The sequence below is a fragment of the Brassica napus genome, chromosome C1, assembly GCF_020379485.1.
Source record: "Brassica napus cultivar Da-Ae chromosome C1, Da-Ae, whole genome shotgun sequence".
In the NCBI taxonomy this organism is placed as follows: Eukaryota; Viridiplantae; Streptophyta; class Magnoliopsida; order Brassicales; family Brassicaceae; genus Brassica; species Brassica napus.
Window position 1 is genome coordinate 37,856,542 of NC_063444.1, and position 17,085 is coordinate 37,873,626.

The following is a 17,085-nucleotide window of genomic DNA, read 5'->3' on the forward strand; positions in this document are numbered from 1 at the left end:
GCACATCAATGATGGCTCCAACATTACATAGGAACGGTCTTCCTAAGATGAGAGGATCTTTGGATTCCTCTTCCAGCTCTAGAACTACGAAGTCTACTGGAACAGAGGTGTTCCCGACTTTTACTTGGAGATCCTCTAGAATACCAACTGGAGACTTAACTGATCAATCAGCGAACACCAAGGACATCTTAGTTGGTTTGAAATGCGTGTATCCCAGACGTCGTGCTATAGAGTAGGGCATGAGGTTTACGCTGGATCCCAGATCAACCAAGGAGCATGAGAAAACTATCTTCCCAATCTGGATAAAGAGGACGAACTTGCCAGGGTCTCCTCGCTTCTTTATATGCATGTTCAGAAGCACAGCACTGCACTCCTTAGAGACAGTCATGAATTCGCTCTCCTCTGATATTTTTCCTGAGATCAATCCCTTCATAAAGCTGCGCATGGAGGGCATCATCTGGATCGCATCCATCAAGGGGAGTCGGACGGTTAGGTCCTCCAGCATCTTTCTGCACTTCATCTCCTCTCGGTCCTTACGAGTAGCCTTTGCTGGAATAGGGTAAGGGACTTTAGGATTGTATTCGCGAGCAGGAACATGCTCTGGAATCGGGCGGACAGCCTCAGCTGGTTGTTCTGGTCGTGGCGAATTGGTTCCAACTGTTGGTTCCCTCTCCTTCTCAGTTGCCGGGGTATCGGTTGGTGGTTGTCCGACTCTTTCTGCTTCCCCTTCTCAGCCGCATTGAACCTCTTCTCTACCGGCTCAGACAGTTGCTTTCCACTTCTCAACTCAACCGCATTGCACTCCTTAGGGTTTTTGACGGTTTTCCCAGGTAGAGTACCTTGTTGCCTCGTGACACTATCAGCAGTCTGAGCAATCTGAATGTCCATCTGTCTCATATGACTCGCGACATTATCGTACTTGGTGCTCTAATTGCTGAACATATGGTTCATTCTGGTATTGATCTCGGTAGTAACCTGGTTTAGAGCCTTCCCTTGGAGCTGTTGTCGTTGGAGCAGCTACTGCAACATAGCTTTTGTCTCATCTTGCAGAACAGCAACAGGAGCGGAGGTAGCTGGCTGAGTGTTCTGGTGTTTCTGCACCTGAGGCGGATTGTTCTGCGGTTGGCTTAGAACATAGGTCCGCGGTTGGTAGTTCTTTTGATACCCGACATACTGACCTTGGTTACTCTGTGCAGGATTAGCTGGTTTGTCTTGCTTAGGCCAGAAAAGCTGTGGGTTGCTCCTCATGTTAGGGTTCGGGTGGTAGTTTTTGAGCTGTCATCCTTGCCCATTCACGTAGCTCACCTCTTGCTGATCGTCTTCTGATATTTCAGTATCAAACGCCAGGTCACCGGCACTCTTCTCATGAGCTGTTTCTTCCATTATGAACACTTGGCTTTGGTTTCCATTAGGCAGTTGGTCCACCTTTGCAGCGAGATCATCTATGTTGTTCACACTCTTCGAGCGGTCATGCTCCTTGTTCTTGTTTAGTGAACTTGAAGCCATGTTCTCAATCAAGTCGAACGCACCAGGTGTGGTTTGAGTCATGAAGTCTCCATTACTCGAAGAATCAAGGGTGTTTCGAAACTCATAGCTTACTCCATCATAGAACACCTCCAATATATAGTCATCGTCAAACACATGGTGCGGGCACTCTCTCTGGTACTCCTTGTACCTCTCCCAAGCTTCATGAAAAGGTTCATCAGACTCCTGTTTGAAATTGGAGATCATGTGCCGTAGAGCTGCGGTTTTAGACTTCGTGTAGAAGTGGCTCAGGAACGCTGATCGGACTTGGTCCCATGAGGTAAGAGAACCGGTCGGCAGAGATTGAAGCCATCGAGAAGCTTTCCCTTCAAGAGAGAATGGGAACAGCGTGCATTTGACATAATCTGGTGGCACTCCGTTAGAGCAAGAGAAATTGTAAATTCTCTCAAAGGCTTCGATGTGGTCCATCGGGATGTCAGTAGTGAGACCGCTGAACGTGCTCTTCTGTACCAGACTTATCAGTGCATGTTTGATCTCATAGTCTTTCCGAGTGCAAGGAGGAGGGTTGATGGGGGAGCGGTTAGTAGCAAAGTTCCACGGAAGGTTCCGCTCCCCAATAGGAGCACCACGCTCTTCTCGCGCGGCGTTCTCACCTGCTTCTTGAGCATCTTGTTGCTGATTTTGGATGGTCTGCTGCATCTGCAACATCTGTTGTTGCTGAGTCTGCATTTGTTGTTGAATGATTGCCAGTGCAGCAGTGAGGTCATCCTGATTGTCGTGATCACCCATGTTGGTGTCAGTTGTTCTCGGCTGCTGAGGGTTCTGTCTTTCTAATCTTGCGAGTTCGTCGTTGGTCAGTTGATGTAGTGGTCCTTGTGCGTTGCTCCGAGTATGTCTACTGGTCATGCACTTGGATCATCTGTTCCAACAAAGAATTAAAAGCAAGTTAGATATCTCAAACTAAATATTAAACCAAAAAATAAAGGTAAAAGTCTGGTCCCCGTCGCAACGGCGCCAAAACTTGATACACTAAAAATGAATCCTTGCTACTGTCAAGTTAATAGTGGTAATCGTAATATTTGAGATTCAATCCAGAAGACCAGTTTACTCTTTACTCTTATGAGTTGAATATTAAGCTGGGAAACAAGTGGGAGTTTTAAAATCAATGGTGACGCAAGTTACTAAAATACCTAGAGATTCAAATTCGATTTAAATGAAAGCCGGCTTAGGGTTGTTCATCGGGTGTCAATGCGAAACCAAACAACTATTCAAGTGCAATGAGGTGCAGTCTAGAACTCGGATCACTCGGCTAGAACAATCCACTATCGCGGACTTGTTCCCTTTGTTGATCGGTCTCGAGTCCTAAGCTCTCACTTGGAACAAGACGCGATAGCAAACCTTAGAGATCAGGTCCGATTAGTTCACTTAAGACCCTAATATCTACTCTCACTGATTAGGGATATGAAGCTCATTCAATATATATCAATTTATCTCCTAAGCGGTTAGCTAGGTGATTAAACTAGAGATCGAACATTAAGTGATCAATTCAATGCAAGCAGTAAGAGCAATATGAATGAAGAACAGTTAAAATCACTTATTTGCGTTTAGCTCATGCGATTGACACCCTAAACCCTAAGCAAGCTTAGCCGACTACTCAATCATAAAGCAAGATGACACATACATGATTTCTGAATAATACTGCATATAAAATAAAGTAGAAAGACAAGGGTTCAGGATGATCTTCTCGTGAAAATGGGAGATGGAGTCTTCTCCCTTACAAGTTGTTAAATCCAAAATAGTTCTATGTCTCTTGTAAAACTAGCGTAAGGAATTAGAAATGATAACATAGGCTTTTTTATATGGAGGCGCTAGTGGTAAAGAGAAATAAGAGAAAATCTAGGGCAAACCCCTGAAATCTTGGAGGTTTCCTTAATAGTCGGGAACAGTCAGACGCTTGCTCTCTTTGGGAACAATCTTCGGATTGAACCGACTGGCTGTTCTGCGTTAGATATTCCAAAATGACTTCTCTTTCATGGCACTCTCTTCTTTACTCTTTCACCTGCTCCAAACCTGTAATGATATTTAATAAGTACGAATTAGGACTTAGAATTAACTAAAAAAACACATATAATGGTATTAAAAACACCATATATCACCTTACCAATCAAAATATACCATGTAATTTATATTTTTAAAATTAAAAAATCAATCAAAACAAATAATGTTAAGAAAAAAGCTGGAACAACAGTTCAACTCCTAGGAACCCTAACCATGGACCACGATCTCTTTCCTTCCTCCACAAACTTTTTGTAGCTATTATTATATATTTCTAGAATTTGATAGACAAATAATAGCGATTATCTCAATTGATCGAATGTAAATTTTGAAAAGTATACACTCTTTCAATTTGCATTGCTGGAGATTCAATCAAAACAAAGAGACTTTGGAAAAGAAAAAAAAAGATAGATAGAAAGCAAACATGGTGGAATCAGAAGAAAAACTTGGGATAAAAAGTAAATAGGCTTGCACCACGTTTACTGTTTGTAATATTCTTTTTGTTTGTGGCTAGAAGGAGATAATGAATGAATTACTAGAGTAATAAGCTAAAGAAGCATAGACTGTAGGTTAAAAATTGTGAAATGTATTAAAAGAACAAGACATCAATAAGTAAAATAGAAAAGCTTCAAAGTAATAATTATATTCAACAAGCTAATTAAGATCAATGTAAAATTTTTTTAACCAAATCTAATTTATTTTTATATGTATATGGTTAATTAATTATCTGTGTTAATATACAAATCTCTTAATAAATCATAGTTATTTGTAAGCAAAAATACTTCCACGCATAGCATGAGATCAATACTTTTGTTTATAAATCAGCCATAAAATCCTCATGTTGTATCTTAAATATATATTCTAACACTAAATGATGAGCATAACTAAATCAAGTAAATCCCGTTTGTTGCCAAAAAAAAAAAACTAAATCAAGTAAATCTTACCTATTAAAACATATCCATAAATGTGTTCTATTTTATTTTAAATTGACAAATCAGTTATTCTCAAAATCACATAATCAATCTAGGCTTGTTTACTTTTAATAAATCAAACCTACAGCAACTAAATTATTATCTGTTACCATAAAATCCTCATTTTCTTTTCCTTTTATTTTTAAAGCATTCAAGCCTATGGTATTAGTTTTTATATTTGACACAAAAACTCCTAATCCGAATCCTAGGGTTGGGAAAAAACCCAAATCCAAAGAAACAAACAGAATCCGATCAAAAAAAGTAGTACCGAACACAATTTTTTTTTATTAAACATCCAAACTGGTTCAGATTTTTGGTATTTAGAAAATCAAAATTAAACACGACCCAAAATATTTTAGGTATCAGAAATAGATTTTTATACTTAAATATATTACTTATTTTTAGATTTTAGTATATAAAAATATTTAAAATATAAAGGATATTTTAAAGTTGTCCAAAATATGTGAAAATATATATAAATAGTTAAAAGTAAATGTTTAAAATAACCAAAAATACTTAAATCAATGAAAATACTTAAAATATATATTGATTATCGATCCAAAATATTCAAGGTAAACCAATTTATATGTTAAATTTAGGTATTTTAGCGTAATATGTAATATATTACTTTCTATGTTTAAATTTTGAGAAATTTAAATTAAATATAAATTTAAATTTTTAAAAGAATTTAAATGAGTTATCCAAACCTAAACCGAACCCGAGCCAACATTTATAAATACCCAAATGAAAATAAAAATTTCAATCCCAAAAACCTGAAATTGGAATAAACTTGAACCGAACCCGAATGAATACTCAAACGTCCACCCCTAAGTGAAACAATATGATATTCCGTAGAAAATATTGATTAACCAATAAAAGAAATTATTATCTTAAAATATCATAAAATCTTCATTTTTCCATATTTTTTATTAAAAAACTCCTAATACACGAAATCAAGTTACATTTTCAATTAAATAACAACTCCACACCATTAAGTATCAATACTAATTGAATATACATTTAACTTAAAAATTTCCAGAAGATCTAAAATAGTAAAATATTTATTCATCAAACGATGTACTTGAATATTTAAAGATTGTCATAAATGAAAATAAATTAGTAAATTCATAAATTATTTTTATCACTTATACTTTTAGATACTATTTAAATAATATATGAGTTAAATACAAAATAAATATCAGATCAGTTAAATTTTGCATGTATAAGAAAATATATATATTAAGTTGTCTTATAATTAAACGCAAATCTAATAAAACAAATAATAAGAATCTACATATACATGTGATGAAACAATTAATTAGGTGACAAACATGTAAAATATAAAATTATCATATTTAAAATAGTCATACAAACATTTAAATATAATTAATATTAAAAGTATTTTCTATTAATGATATAAAAAATATTTTAACGTTTATAAAATTAAAATCAAACACCCACGCGGTTGCACGGATCAATATCTAGTAAATATCATTACAGTTACTAATATCATCCATAAAAAAAATTCACTTGAGCTACTGAAAATAATGAAAAAAACTTCATGTTATGAAATCTCAATTGAAGTTACTTTAACCACAGTCCAGTAGTTCCAGTGAAACCTGCACAAGGTCAAACCAGAATTTGAACCGGAAAAGATTTAAAATGTAAGACTGTTTGATTTGATATACCAACGATGGATCGCATCTCGGTCTGGAGAAAACAAACCGAACCAGGAAAAACTCTGGTTCAGAGTTTTAAAGCCAAGCAGAATGTCCGCAAACTGTGTTTTACCCTTTAGCCCTATTCTGATTGAAAACAAAACAAAAATGGACATATGGATCCAAAATACTACCACTCTTCAAGCAGCATCGCCAGCCTTTGTCTGCAAACAAATACATAACACTCGCTGAGTTTCCAACAGAGAAAACAATGAAAAGCTCAGGTATTCTCAAACACATACTTTATGTAGTTTTATTTTTGTAAGAAGTGATACATGTAATTATAATTTTGTCTATAAATCACATAAGTCTATTTTATCATAAAATTTCTTGAAGAGTAAAAAAAAAATGCAAAAGAACTGTGTTAGAAAATTAATGTGATTTTCTTATTAAATGTAAACTAAAATTGTTTGATAAAAGAAAAGCGATTTTCCTAAATTGTTGACCACCTAGAAAGGAGGTGAACAACCGACAATACCATAGTTCTAAAATTTATAGGTGTCTTCAATAGTCAGATAAAAATTAGAGATGTAGATATATAGAAAGTTTTTTTAGCGCTCTGCAATGTGCGCTACAAGATCATAGCAAAGATACTAACCCTTCGTCTCCAGAAGTTCCTTGATCACATCGTGTCCAAGCAGCAATCAGCTTTTGTCCCGGGGCGTGCTATTACGGACAACATCCTTATCACTCACGAGAACCTGCACTATCTAAAGGTTTCTGAAGCCTCAAGGAGATGCTCCATGGTGATCAAAACCGACATGAGCAAAGCGTACGATAGAATTGAGTGGAATTTCCTAGCCAAAGTCCTCAGCCAGCTAGGCTTTGACTCGGTGTGGGTGAATTGGGTGATGGAATGTGTCTCCACTGTTTCGTATGCATACCTCATCAATGGTGCGCCGTTTGATAAAGTTCAACCGAACAGAGGGCTACGGCAAGGAGACCCGCTGTCCCCGTACCTGTTCATTCTGTGTGCTGAGGTACTCACGGGACTGTGCCTGAAGGAACAACAAAATGGGTGACTGAAGGGACTACAAGTGGCTCGAAGAAGCCCTTTCATCAACCATTTATTGTTCGCGGATGATACAGTCTTTTTCAGTAGTACCAATGTGAAGAGCTGTACCTCTCTAATGAGGATTCTGAAGAGATACGAGAACTGCTCAGGGCAGTGCATAAACCTGAACAAGTCAACAATATCCTTCTCCTCGAAAACGCCAGAGTCGATCATGCGTAGAGTTAAAACCTTTATTGGCATAGAGAAGGAAGGTGGCATGGGCAAATACCTAGGGCTACCTGAGAATTTTGGACGCAAGAAGGGGGATGTTTTTACAGGATTGGTGGACAAGATACGCCAACGCTCCCAAGCATGGCCGACGAAGTTCCTATCGGGTGCGGGAAAGCATGTGATGCTGCAAACAGTCCTATCAACTCTCCCCAACTTCTCCATGCAAAGCTTCAAAATCCCCAAGTCAGTCTGTAAGCGCATCCAATCAATCTTGACAAGATTTTGGTGGGATAGTGCACCTGATAAACGGAAGATGGCGTGGGTTTCGTGGGATCGAATGGCAACGCCAAAATGTGTGGGGGGCCTAGGCTTTAAGAATATTGAATCGTTCAATGATGTCCTCCTAGCTAAATTGGGATGGCGCATCATGAACAACCCCGAAGCTTTACTCTCCCAAGTGCTGAAAGGAAAGTATTTCTCAGAATGCTCCTTTATGGAGAGCACCCCTAAACAGGCGGCGTCACATGGTTGGACAGGGATAATGGCAGGGAAAGAGGTTCTTGAGAAGGGGTTGGGCTACTTGGTAGGAGATGGAGCTAGTATCAACGTTTGGTCTAGCCCTTGGCTCTCCACTTCAAAACCGCTGACGCCCATTGGACCTCCAACAAGGACAAACCAGCACCTTAAAGTCCAAGACTTGCTATTACCGGAATCGAATGAATGGAATTTACCTTTGGTGCGGTTCCATTTACCTCATTATGAGGAAGTTATCAGGCAGCTAATCCCCAGTTCCAAAAAACCTCCTGATAATCTGGTGTGGTTAGGAGAGAGCAAAGGTAACTATACCACCAAGTCTGGCTATAGGATGACCAATCTAATAGAACATCAACCGAACCCGATTGGGTTTGATTGGATCAAACATGTTTGGAAACTAGACGCCCCAGGAAAGATCCAACATTTCATTTGGAGAGCTGTGAGCAGTGCCTTACCTGTCGCGGAGCTTCTGATCAGACGTGGAGTGGAAGTTGCTCCTGCATGTAAGGTTTGTGGGATGCTGGAAACTGTTGAACATGTTCTCATGCACTGTCCTTTTGCTCAACGAATATGGGAGCTCGCTCCAATCTTTCTCCCTGACTCCCAAGCTCAGGCCTTCCCTTTGGGCACACTACAACACCTATTGTCCCTTATCCCCAAGGTCCTAAATCTCCCGCCGTTAGGTCTGTGTTGTTCTCCCCTGTCCCCTTGGATCATTTGGAACCTTTGGACAGCAAGGAACAAGAGACTGTTTGATGAAAAGCTGTACACAGCGGAGGAGACTCTCTCCAAAGCAGTTCGAGATGCTAAAGAATGGGAAGCTGCTAAGACAAAACCAGAAACATTTGAACTCCCTTTGCGAAGCAATGCAGAAAAGATTATGACTGAGGTTCCGACATGTTCGGTAGATGGGGCTTGGAATGTTGAGACTAAATGTGCTGGATTTGGTTGGTTTATACAGGATAAGAAGACCCATTTGGAGATCCAAGGCGCGGAGTCGCGCAGCTTTGTCGGCTCAGCACTAATAGCGGAGGCTCTAGCCATTCGGAAGGCGATGCAGGAAGCATCAAAAGAGGGGTTATCAAGGCTCCAGATTCTATCGGACTCAAGCGTCCTCATTTCTGCTCTACGATCAGGGTCGGTGTTGAACGAGATAGCGGGACTTCTATGCGATATTAGTCACCTCATTCCTCTCTTCACATCTCTATCTTTTGTTTTAATTCCGCGCTCCGCAAACTTTGTAGCGGATAACCTTGCAAAAAATGCTCTCGCTTCTCTTATGTTGCAAAACAATATGTAAGCTTTTATTAGTTGAATGAAATGCTGTTGAGCAAAAAAAAGATATATAGAAAGTTTTCAATTTGGTCGAACGTACATCTACATAACAATGATAGTATGTATCATTTTATTTCAATGAATTATGAAGCTCGTCTAGTATTTGTATATGGACTCCGTATCTCATTTTTCCTTGTGAAGATTGAGAAAGATATTGCTCTACCTTGATCCAAAAAAAAAAATTTGGTCTACATCCAGCATGAAGATCAACTAGTTGCATGTGGAGTATGGAAGTATGGAGTATTTTTCTTGAATCGTCTGTATTTCTCTTTTTAGATTTTGTTACCAAAGAGCTTTATGAATATCAAATGTTCCACTGGCGACCAAACATCGATCTCTTTCAGCGATTATCTTAATGTTACTGATATAAACATGGAAAATTAATTAAAAACATGAAAAATTAAATAACAACTTCACGCAGCTTACCAAAGCATACTCGTTTTTGGTGCAATCAAGAAAACTTCACCATATTACTACTATTAGTTATGTCTCACTTAGATCTAATTGTCACATAATTACATGTGTTAATTAAGTATTTATCTTTTAGAAGATGATTTCTCTCTCGTCTGCTAAACTGTAGTATCTCTCTTAATTAAGTACATGTAACACTTTGCTTTTCGCTGCATTGTTTTTAACAAAAGCAATAAAAACAGTATCAGCTACGGCAATTTTAAGAAATTCTCGAACCATGGACATTCTCGGCACTGGAATTAATATTTTAATCGATGTAATCCGCACCTTCGACGGTTAATGTGGCCGTATGCCAGTAGAAAGGTCTGGTTTCATTTGGTTATCAAACTAAGAAATTATCATTCATAACAATCTTTTTGGCTTGTGCTCAACTTTTTCTCTCTAAACGAATAAGATATGCAAAATGAAATGAACCGCAACTTTCCAAAGTCCAACTAACGTCAATACAACCCAACCGACACAAGCCAACAATCTTCACGACAATTCATCTTCTTCTATTCACTCTCTCCTTTTCCCCATCAACCTTTAGCTTTTTATGTCTACCAATTATAAAAAAGCATATCTTTGCTCATATCTAAATTATTATTTTCCTAATAATGCAACCTGTATAATGATATTTAAGTGTATATATACGACCTCAAAAGAGAACCGTACATACATATATATAGTTGCGAGATAGAACAAAGAACATGAACCTTATGGGAAAGAGAATCTCTGTGTATTTATATTATTATGTACAAGTGAGAGAAAACATATATATGAATCATGTCGCTAACAAGTTTCTCATTTGTTTCGTCCTTGAGCATGAACATTCCATATATAAACTCGCTGAACCAAAACGAAAGCTACGCATCAATAATGAATGGAGTTTTTATTGTTTGGGTTGCTAAGTGTGTGGGTGAGACTCCACGAGTATAGACCACAGAACATGCACATCTTCGTATGGACATGACTTCACGTCCTCGTATAATATGTATAATCCTCTTCCTGCACATTATCAATATTTCTACATAAACACAATGAAATGCACACACGTATATAGATAGATCTAGACATATAAGTTCATATTGTAAACAAAACTCATTTTCATAGTTTTCTTCCATAAAATCAAAAAGGGAGTACTCGTAACTCTGCCATCAAATATATGTTATAGATGTGAACACATACATAATGCAGGAAGAAAGATATAGAATGTGTATAGAGAGAAAGAGAGAAAGACAGAGAGCATACTCTTCTTTTGAGCAGAATTGACGCGAACCCATAGTTTCTTCAAGGGAGAGAAGAAGGAACAGAGCCACCTCATTTCTCATACAGTGCCTGAGGCTCTTGCAAGTATGAAATATTAATTACACTATCTTTATATATAGGTACATACATATATGTACATAAATAACATATATGGACCCTTCAGTAAAAAAAAACATATATGGACCCAAATGAAGAAACTACCCAATAACAGTGCTCCACCTTGGATAATGGAGAATGGAGGTAGCCACATCAATGTGTTTTATATGTTCCTTTTTTAAGTATGCCCCAAGCCACCATCTCCATCTCCCTTTCCTTTCTTTTTATCTCACCATACAAATTTCTTATTAAATAAGTCTCAAAACTTTTAACCGTGACACATGGATCCCAGCTTTGATAAAATATAGTAGTTTATTAGATTTCTGTTCATGAGTTTTGATGAAGTATAACGCAATATAGAGGAAGAATGATGAAACTGTGACTTAATGTTTTATCGTGATGGGGTCTCTTTGGTATTAGGTGTTTGTCAAACATCTTTCTCTCTATCCTTTTTAAAGCTCACTTGTACCTCAAGAACTATCCCATTTCACCTATCATGTTTTCTCTTCACACTTCTTTTATATCATATATTCATATATTGTATGAATGAATTTGCCACCTTCTATGTTTTCATGTTATGCTTCATTACTTATGTGCCTGCCTATACTTATTGTAACGTATTAGCATAAGTAGAACATTCTTTTCTCTATAGATTTTTTGACTACTTTTTCTTTTAGCTAATTAATATATACAGATATGTTTGTCTTAATTTTATGTTTCTTAGGTAAATAACCATGTTTTGGCCGACAAAAACAAAAGCCAGTTTTCATTTTCATTTTTTATATGATGGTATTCATATCAGAAATCATATTTTCATTAAAAAACTCAGAAAATCATATAACCAGAGAAAACCAGAGCCTTGCTTACCATTATAGAAAAAAGGCAGCAGCCTCAGCCCCCTATCATTAAATCAAAATATAGGGCCCCATTTTATATATTCAACACCCTAGTTTATTGTTGTTATAACTGTTTGCATACATATTTATGTATGAAATTTGACTGTTGATACACATTTCAGTTTATGCTATTTTTGACTTTAATTATGAACATATTAATAATATCTATCATTCAGTTATTTGTAAAACATACACAAAAAAATTTGAAAACCCATTTTTAAAATCAAAATTGCCGTATGCCCCATGAAACCTTCGCACGGCACTGGAGAGAACATATAGCGTATGTATGTTTTCCAGTGATTCGGATCCAGAGATGAAAGATATATAAAATTAATTGTTTGGTATTTGGCTTGAAGGAACCATGGAATCTAATCCAAAACTACTGGTGAACTAAAAAAAAACTTCTTGGTGAACCCCAAAAAAATTCAGGTATATGATCTAAGAATGGAAAACATGACATTTGACAAGATTACAATATTTTGATATATCATTTTAAATCATAAATTTGTTAAATCAAATTCACTTTCAGAAAATCACATAACCGTTGCAGCTAAATTACTGCTAATAACATTTCCAATGGTGCATCTAAACGAGAGAAAATATTAAAAAATGAGGAAAACTAATTTTAATGGTACTGGGGTTTTTGCCAAAACTAACCCACAACTTGATTTTAACCCCAAACTTATATCCAAACTTGAATCAAATGCAAAACTAACCTAAAAGCCTAGTGAAATTACAGCTCAGCCCCTTGTGACCAAACAAAAAAACAGAAGCCATTTTTACGAATATAGCCCTAGTAAATCGTCTGAATCGTCTGAGATGTTGGAAGTCGTCTAGTGAAATTACAGCTCAGCCCCTTGTGACCAAACAAAAAAACAAAAGCTATTTTTACGAATATAGCCCTAGTAAATCGTCTGAATCGTCTGAGATGTTGGAAGTCGTCTGGACGACTGAAGTGTAAGTCGTCTGGTACCGGTTTATTTTAAAAATAATTTATAAATCTTGTGAAAAAATATTTTGATGCGTGAAAAATAAAAATCAAGTAATTATAAACAGTTTTAAGTGATATAAATTAAGATATGATAAAATTGATTTGTTTTGAAGATAGATGAGTGGAAGTAGTGAATCATGAAATACTTTGGTTTAGGAGTTTGGCAAACATATGTTGCAGTATTGTATGTATTGTTAGGGTTAAATTTTGGAAAACTAAAATGTTTTTTTCAAAAATTAGTTTTCACCTATATGTGTTTATTTATGTGTATAGTAAACACTTTTCAAGTTTGATTTGATTTTATGAAGTCTTTAATTAGATAATTAAGTTTAGGGGTTATGTTTAGGGTGTGGACGACTTATATTTCAGTCGTCTGTTGAATAATTTACTCGAACGACGTATATTTTAGTCGTCTGTTGAATAATTTACTCGGACGACTTACATTTCAGTCGTCTGGTGAAGAAATTAAAACAGATGACTTAAATGTAAGTCGTCCAAATATTCCCGCCTAAAATTTTTTTAAAAAAATATTTTCCCGCTTAAATAATTTAAACCAAACGACTTACTTGTAAGTCGTCTGGAAAATCTTCTATTTTAGTTTCCCGCTAAAAATATTTAATTTCCCGCTAAAAATATTAAACTCTTCTGGGCGACTTACATGTAAGTCGTCTGTTTTAATTTCTTCACCAGACGACTGAAATGTAAGTCGTCCAGGAAGTCATCTGAGTAAAAAATATTTAATCTAATTGGATTTTTTGTCTCCCTATATAAAGAAAAATTTACACATTCTCTCTCCTCATCTCAAATGGCTGCAACAAAAATGTAATGTTCATCATTCTAAAACTCTCCAACCTCTCTCTAATCTCTTTGACTTGAAAACACCAAACTTTATATGAATTTTTCAGTTTTGTCTCATGTATTTCTTACTAATCTATCTCTTTTACAGGTTTTTAATCAAATGGTACTCATCTTCCATTAATTTAAAGGTAAATCTATTAATTTTATATATGTATTTTTGTGTGTTCTATAAATGTAGATTTATCTAATCTTTCACTCATTTTCTCTATTTTTAAGTCATTTGAACGTTTTTGGATATGCAGGTTTTTCAGATCTGGATTTGATATGCAGGTTTTTCAGATCTGGAAGACTTCTTGGACGACTTACCTGTTAGTCGTCTGGAAGTCGTCTGGAAGTCGTCTGGACTTCTTGGAAGTCTTCTGACAAAGTCGTCTGGACTTCCAGGAAGTCGTCTGGACTTCCAGGAAGTCGTCTGGACTTCCAGGAAGTCGTCTGGACTTCCAGGAAGTCGTCTGGGCTTCCAGGAAGTCGTCTGGACTTCAGGGAAGTCGTCTGGACTTCCAGGAAGTCGTCTGAACTTAATGGAAGTCTTCTGACGAAGTCTCCCTTTCATAATAGATCTGAGCGTTTTGGTAAGTTCTTATGTCTGATTTTTCTTCATTTGGGAACTTCTTGTTGTATAAATTTCTTACTTTTTTCCCAAACTAAAACTCTCCAAACCCACTCTAATCTCTTTGACTTGAAAACACCAAACTTTATATGAATTTTCCAGTTTTGTCTCATGTCTTTCTTACTAATCTATCTTTTTTACAGGTTTTTAATTAGATGGTACTCATCTTCCACTAATTTAAAGGTAGATCTATTATTTTTAGATATGTATTTTTGTGTGTTCTGTAAAGGTAGATTTATCTAATCTTTCACTCATTTTTTCTGTTTTTAAGCCATTTGAACGTTTTTGGATATGCAGGTTTTTCAGATCTGGATTTAATATGCAGGTTTTTCAGATCTGGAAGACTTCTGGGACGACTTACCTGTTAGTCGTCTGGAAGTCGTCTGGAAGTCGTCTGGACTTCTTGGAAGTCTTCTGACAAAGTCGTTTGGACTTCCTGTAAAGTCGTCTGGACTTCCTGTAAAGTCGTCTGGACTTTCTGTAAAGTCGTCTGGAAGTCGTCTGGACTTCCTAAAAGTCTTCTGACAAAGTCGTCTGAACTTCTTGGAAGTCGTCTGGACTTCTTAGAAGTCGTCTGGACTTCTTAAAAGTCGTGTGGTCTTGTCTACTCAAGTGGAATCCAAGCTTGTCTTTGTAGAGGAATGATCTATAATAGTTTTGTTTGTGGTCTGTTTTGTGAATTGCATGTCTACTCTTTTAGTTGTGAATTTTTTGTAAAATCAGTAATAATGTTTTCCAAGATGTATTAAATGTGTTAACAATGTGTTTACACATTTACAAATCAATGAAATAATAGACTTCAGTAGCCTTTTTCTTATCTTTGGATCTCTCATATGCAATAATAAACTCAAATGGCCTTTTTTTCATCTTAATAAACAAAAATGTTGGTAGCTTTATATTGATACAACATTTTAAGAAGTATTTTAACCCTTCTTCCAACTCATAACAATATTCATCATTATTGTCTATAACAATAATACTTAAGAGATGGAAACAAACAATAGTAACTAGTCAAAGCATATCATATTTTATTATAAGTTTGCGTTGAAAAACTTAGTCAAATTTAGTAAAACTAAGGGAGAGAACATATTTTGTAAATATGAGTTTTACATATCTTGAAGTTACTTATCACTCTTAAAAATACAAGTTATTCAAAAACTAACGTAGAAGACTAAAAACTAGCGGAGAAGACGCGGACGACTTCAATCTAAGTTGTCCAGACGACTAAACTATACGTCGTCTGGTCAACGCAGAGGTTATTTTTGCAATTGACTTTGAAATCTGTTATTTCGGACGACTGAAAAATAAGTCGTCTACTATTGTTTGGCTAAAAAAAAACTCCAAAAAAGCTAGACGACTTACATTTCAGTCGTCATAGGTTAGTTTTGCATTTGACTGGATAATTTCAGAAGTTTGACTTTTCTGGACGACTTACATTTCAGTCGTCTAGTGAAAATTAAAATAATAATTTTTTTTTAAAAGAAGATGACTTACAGTTAAGTCGTCATAGGTTAGTTTTGCAATTGAAAAAAAAAACTTCAAGATTTAATTATATACAGACGACTTATAATTCAGTCGTCCACGAGACGACTGAAATGTAAGTCGTCCAGGATTTACGAGGTTTGACCAGAATCTCAGAAAAAAATCCTGGACGACTTACAAGTAAGTCGTCTCGTGGACGACTGAAGTATAAGTCGTCTGTGTATAATAAAATTTTGAAGTTTTTTTTTTCAATTGCAAAACTAACCTATGACGACTTAACTGTAAGTCGTCTACTTTTAAAAAAATATTATTATTTTAATTTTCGCCAGACGACTGAAATGTAAGTCGTCTAGGGAAGTCAAACTTCTGAAATTATCCAGTCAAATGCAAAACTAACCTATGACGACTGAAATGTAAGTCGTCTAGGTTCTTTGGAAATTTTTTTGAAACCAAACAAAAACAGACGACTTAACTTTCAGTCGTCTCAGGTTACAGATTTCAAAGTCAATTGCAAAAATAACCTCTGCGTTGACCAGACGACTTCCAGGTAAGTTGTCTACAGCCAGACGACTTCCCAAGTAAGTCGTCTGACGAACAGATCTGGAAAAAAACTCGATGTCATACCTTAAATTGGTGAGATAAGTTCCTTAGCATACATAAGGCTTCTCCAAGCACACAGAATCACAAACGAAAGTAACCCACCCAGAATCGTTAGCTTCTATGACTCTATAAACCATAAAAAATTTAGAATCAAAATCTTGGGTTTTTTTAGCTCATTGTGGAGAGAAAGTGAGAGATATGTTGTGTTTAGTTCACAAGAATAGAAAAAGAAGAAGGGTAAATCGATTTTGGGAGCATTAAGAGCTTCAAATTGGTTGTTCATGGTGGTTGTGGTATTGATGACAATGACAATCTTGTAATTACTTGAAGATGATGAGGGTGAGAGAGTAAAAATGTCATTTTCGAAAAAAAAAGAAAAAAAAAATTGATGGCATTTTCGTAAATTATATGAACTTGTGGGGTGAATAGGGCAAAACCAATTTTCAAAAAAAAAGTAGGTTAGTTTTGTGTTTGACTTTAAGTTATAGGTCAATTCTGCAAAAAACCCTT

General features: G+C 36.1%; 1 protein-coding gene and 1 non-coding gene across 2 annotated transcripts; one reads left to right on the forward strand and one right to left on the reverse strand.

The window, feature by feature from the left end:
• The first annotated feature begins 1,636 nt into the window (after positions 1–1,636).
• Positions 1,637–1,744, forward strand: LOC125581123. The gene has a single exon (XR_007318834.1). It is a non-coding gene; the product is annotated as a small nucleolar RNA R71 (small nucleolar RNA).
• An 8,746-nt stretch (positions 1,745–10,490) lies between these two features.
• LOC106433623 lies at positions 10,491–10,730 on the reverse strand. The gene is given in 2 exon segments (XM_013874454.3): positions 10,491–10,639; positions 10,641–10,730. Coding segments are annotated over 2 exon segments (213 nt in total). The 3' UTR covers positions 10,491–10,516.
• Between the last annotated feature and the right edge of the window lie 6,355 nt (positions 10,731–17,085).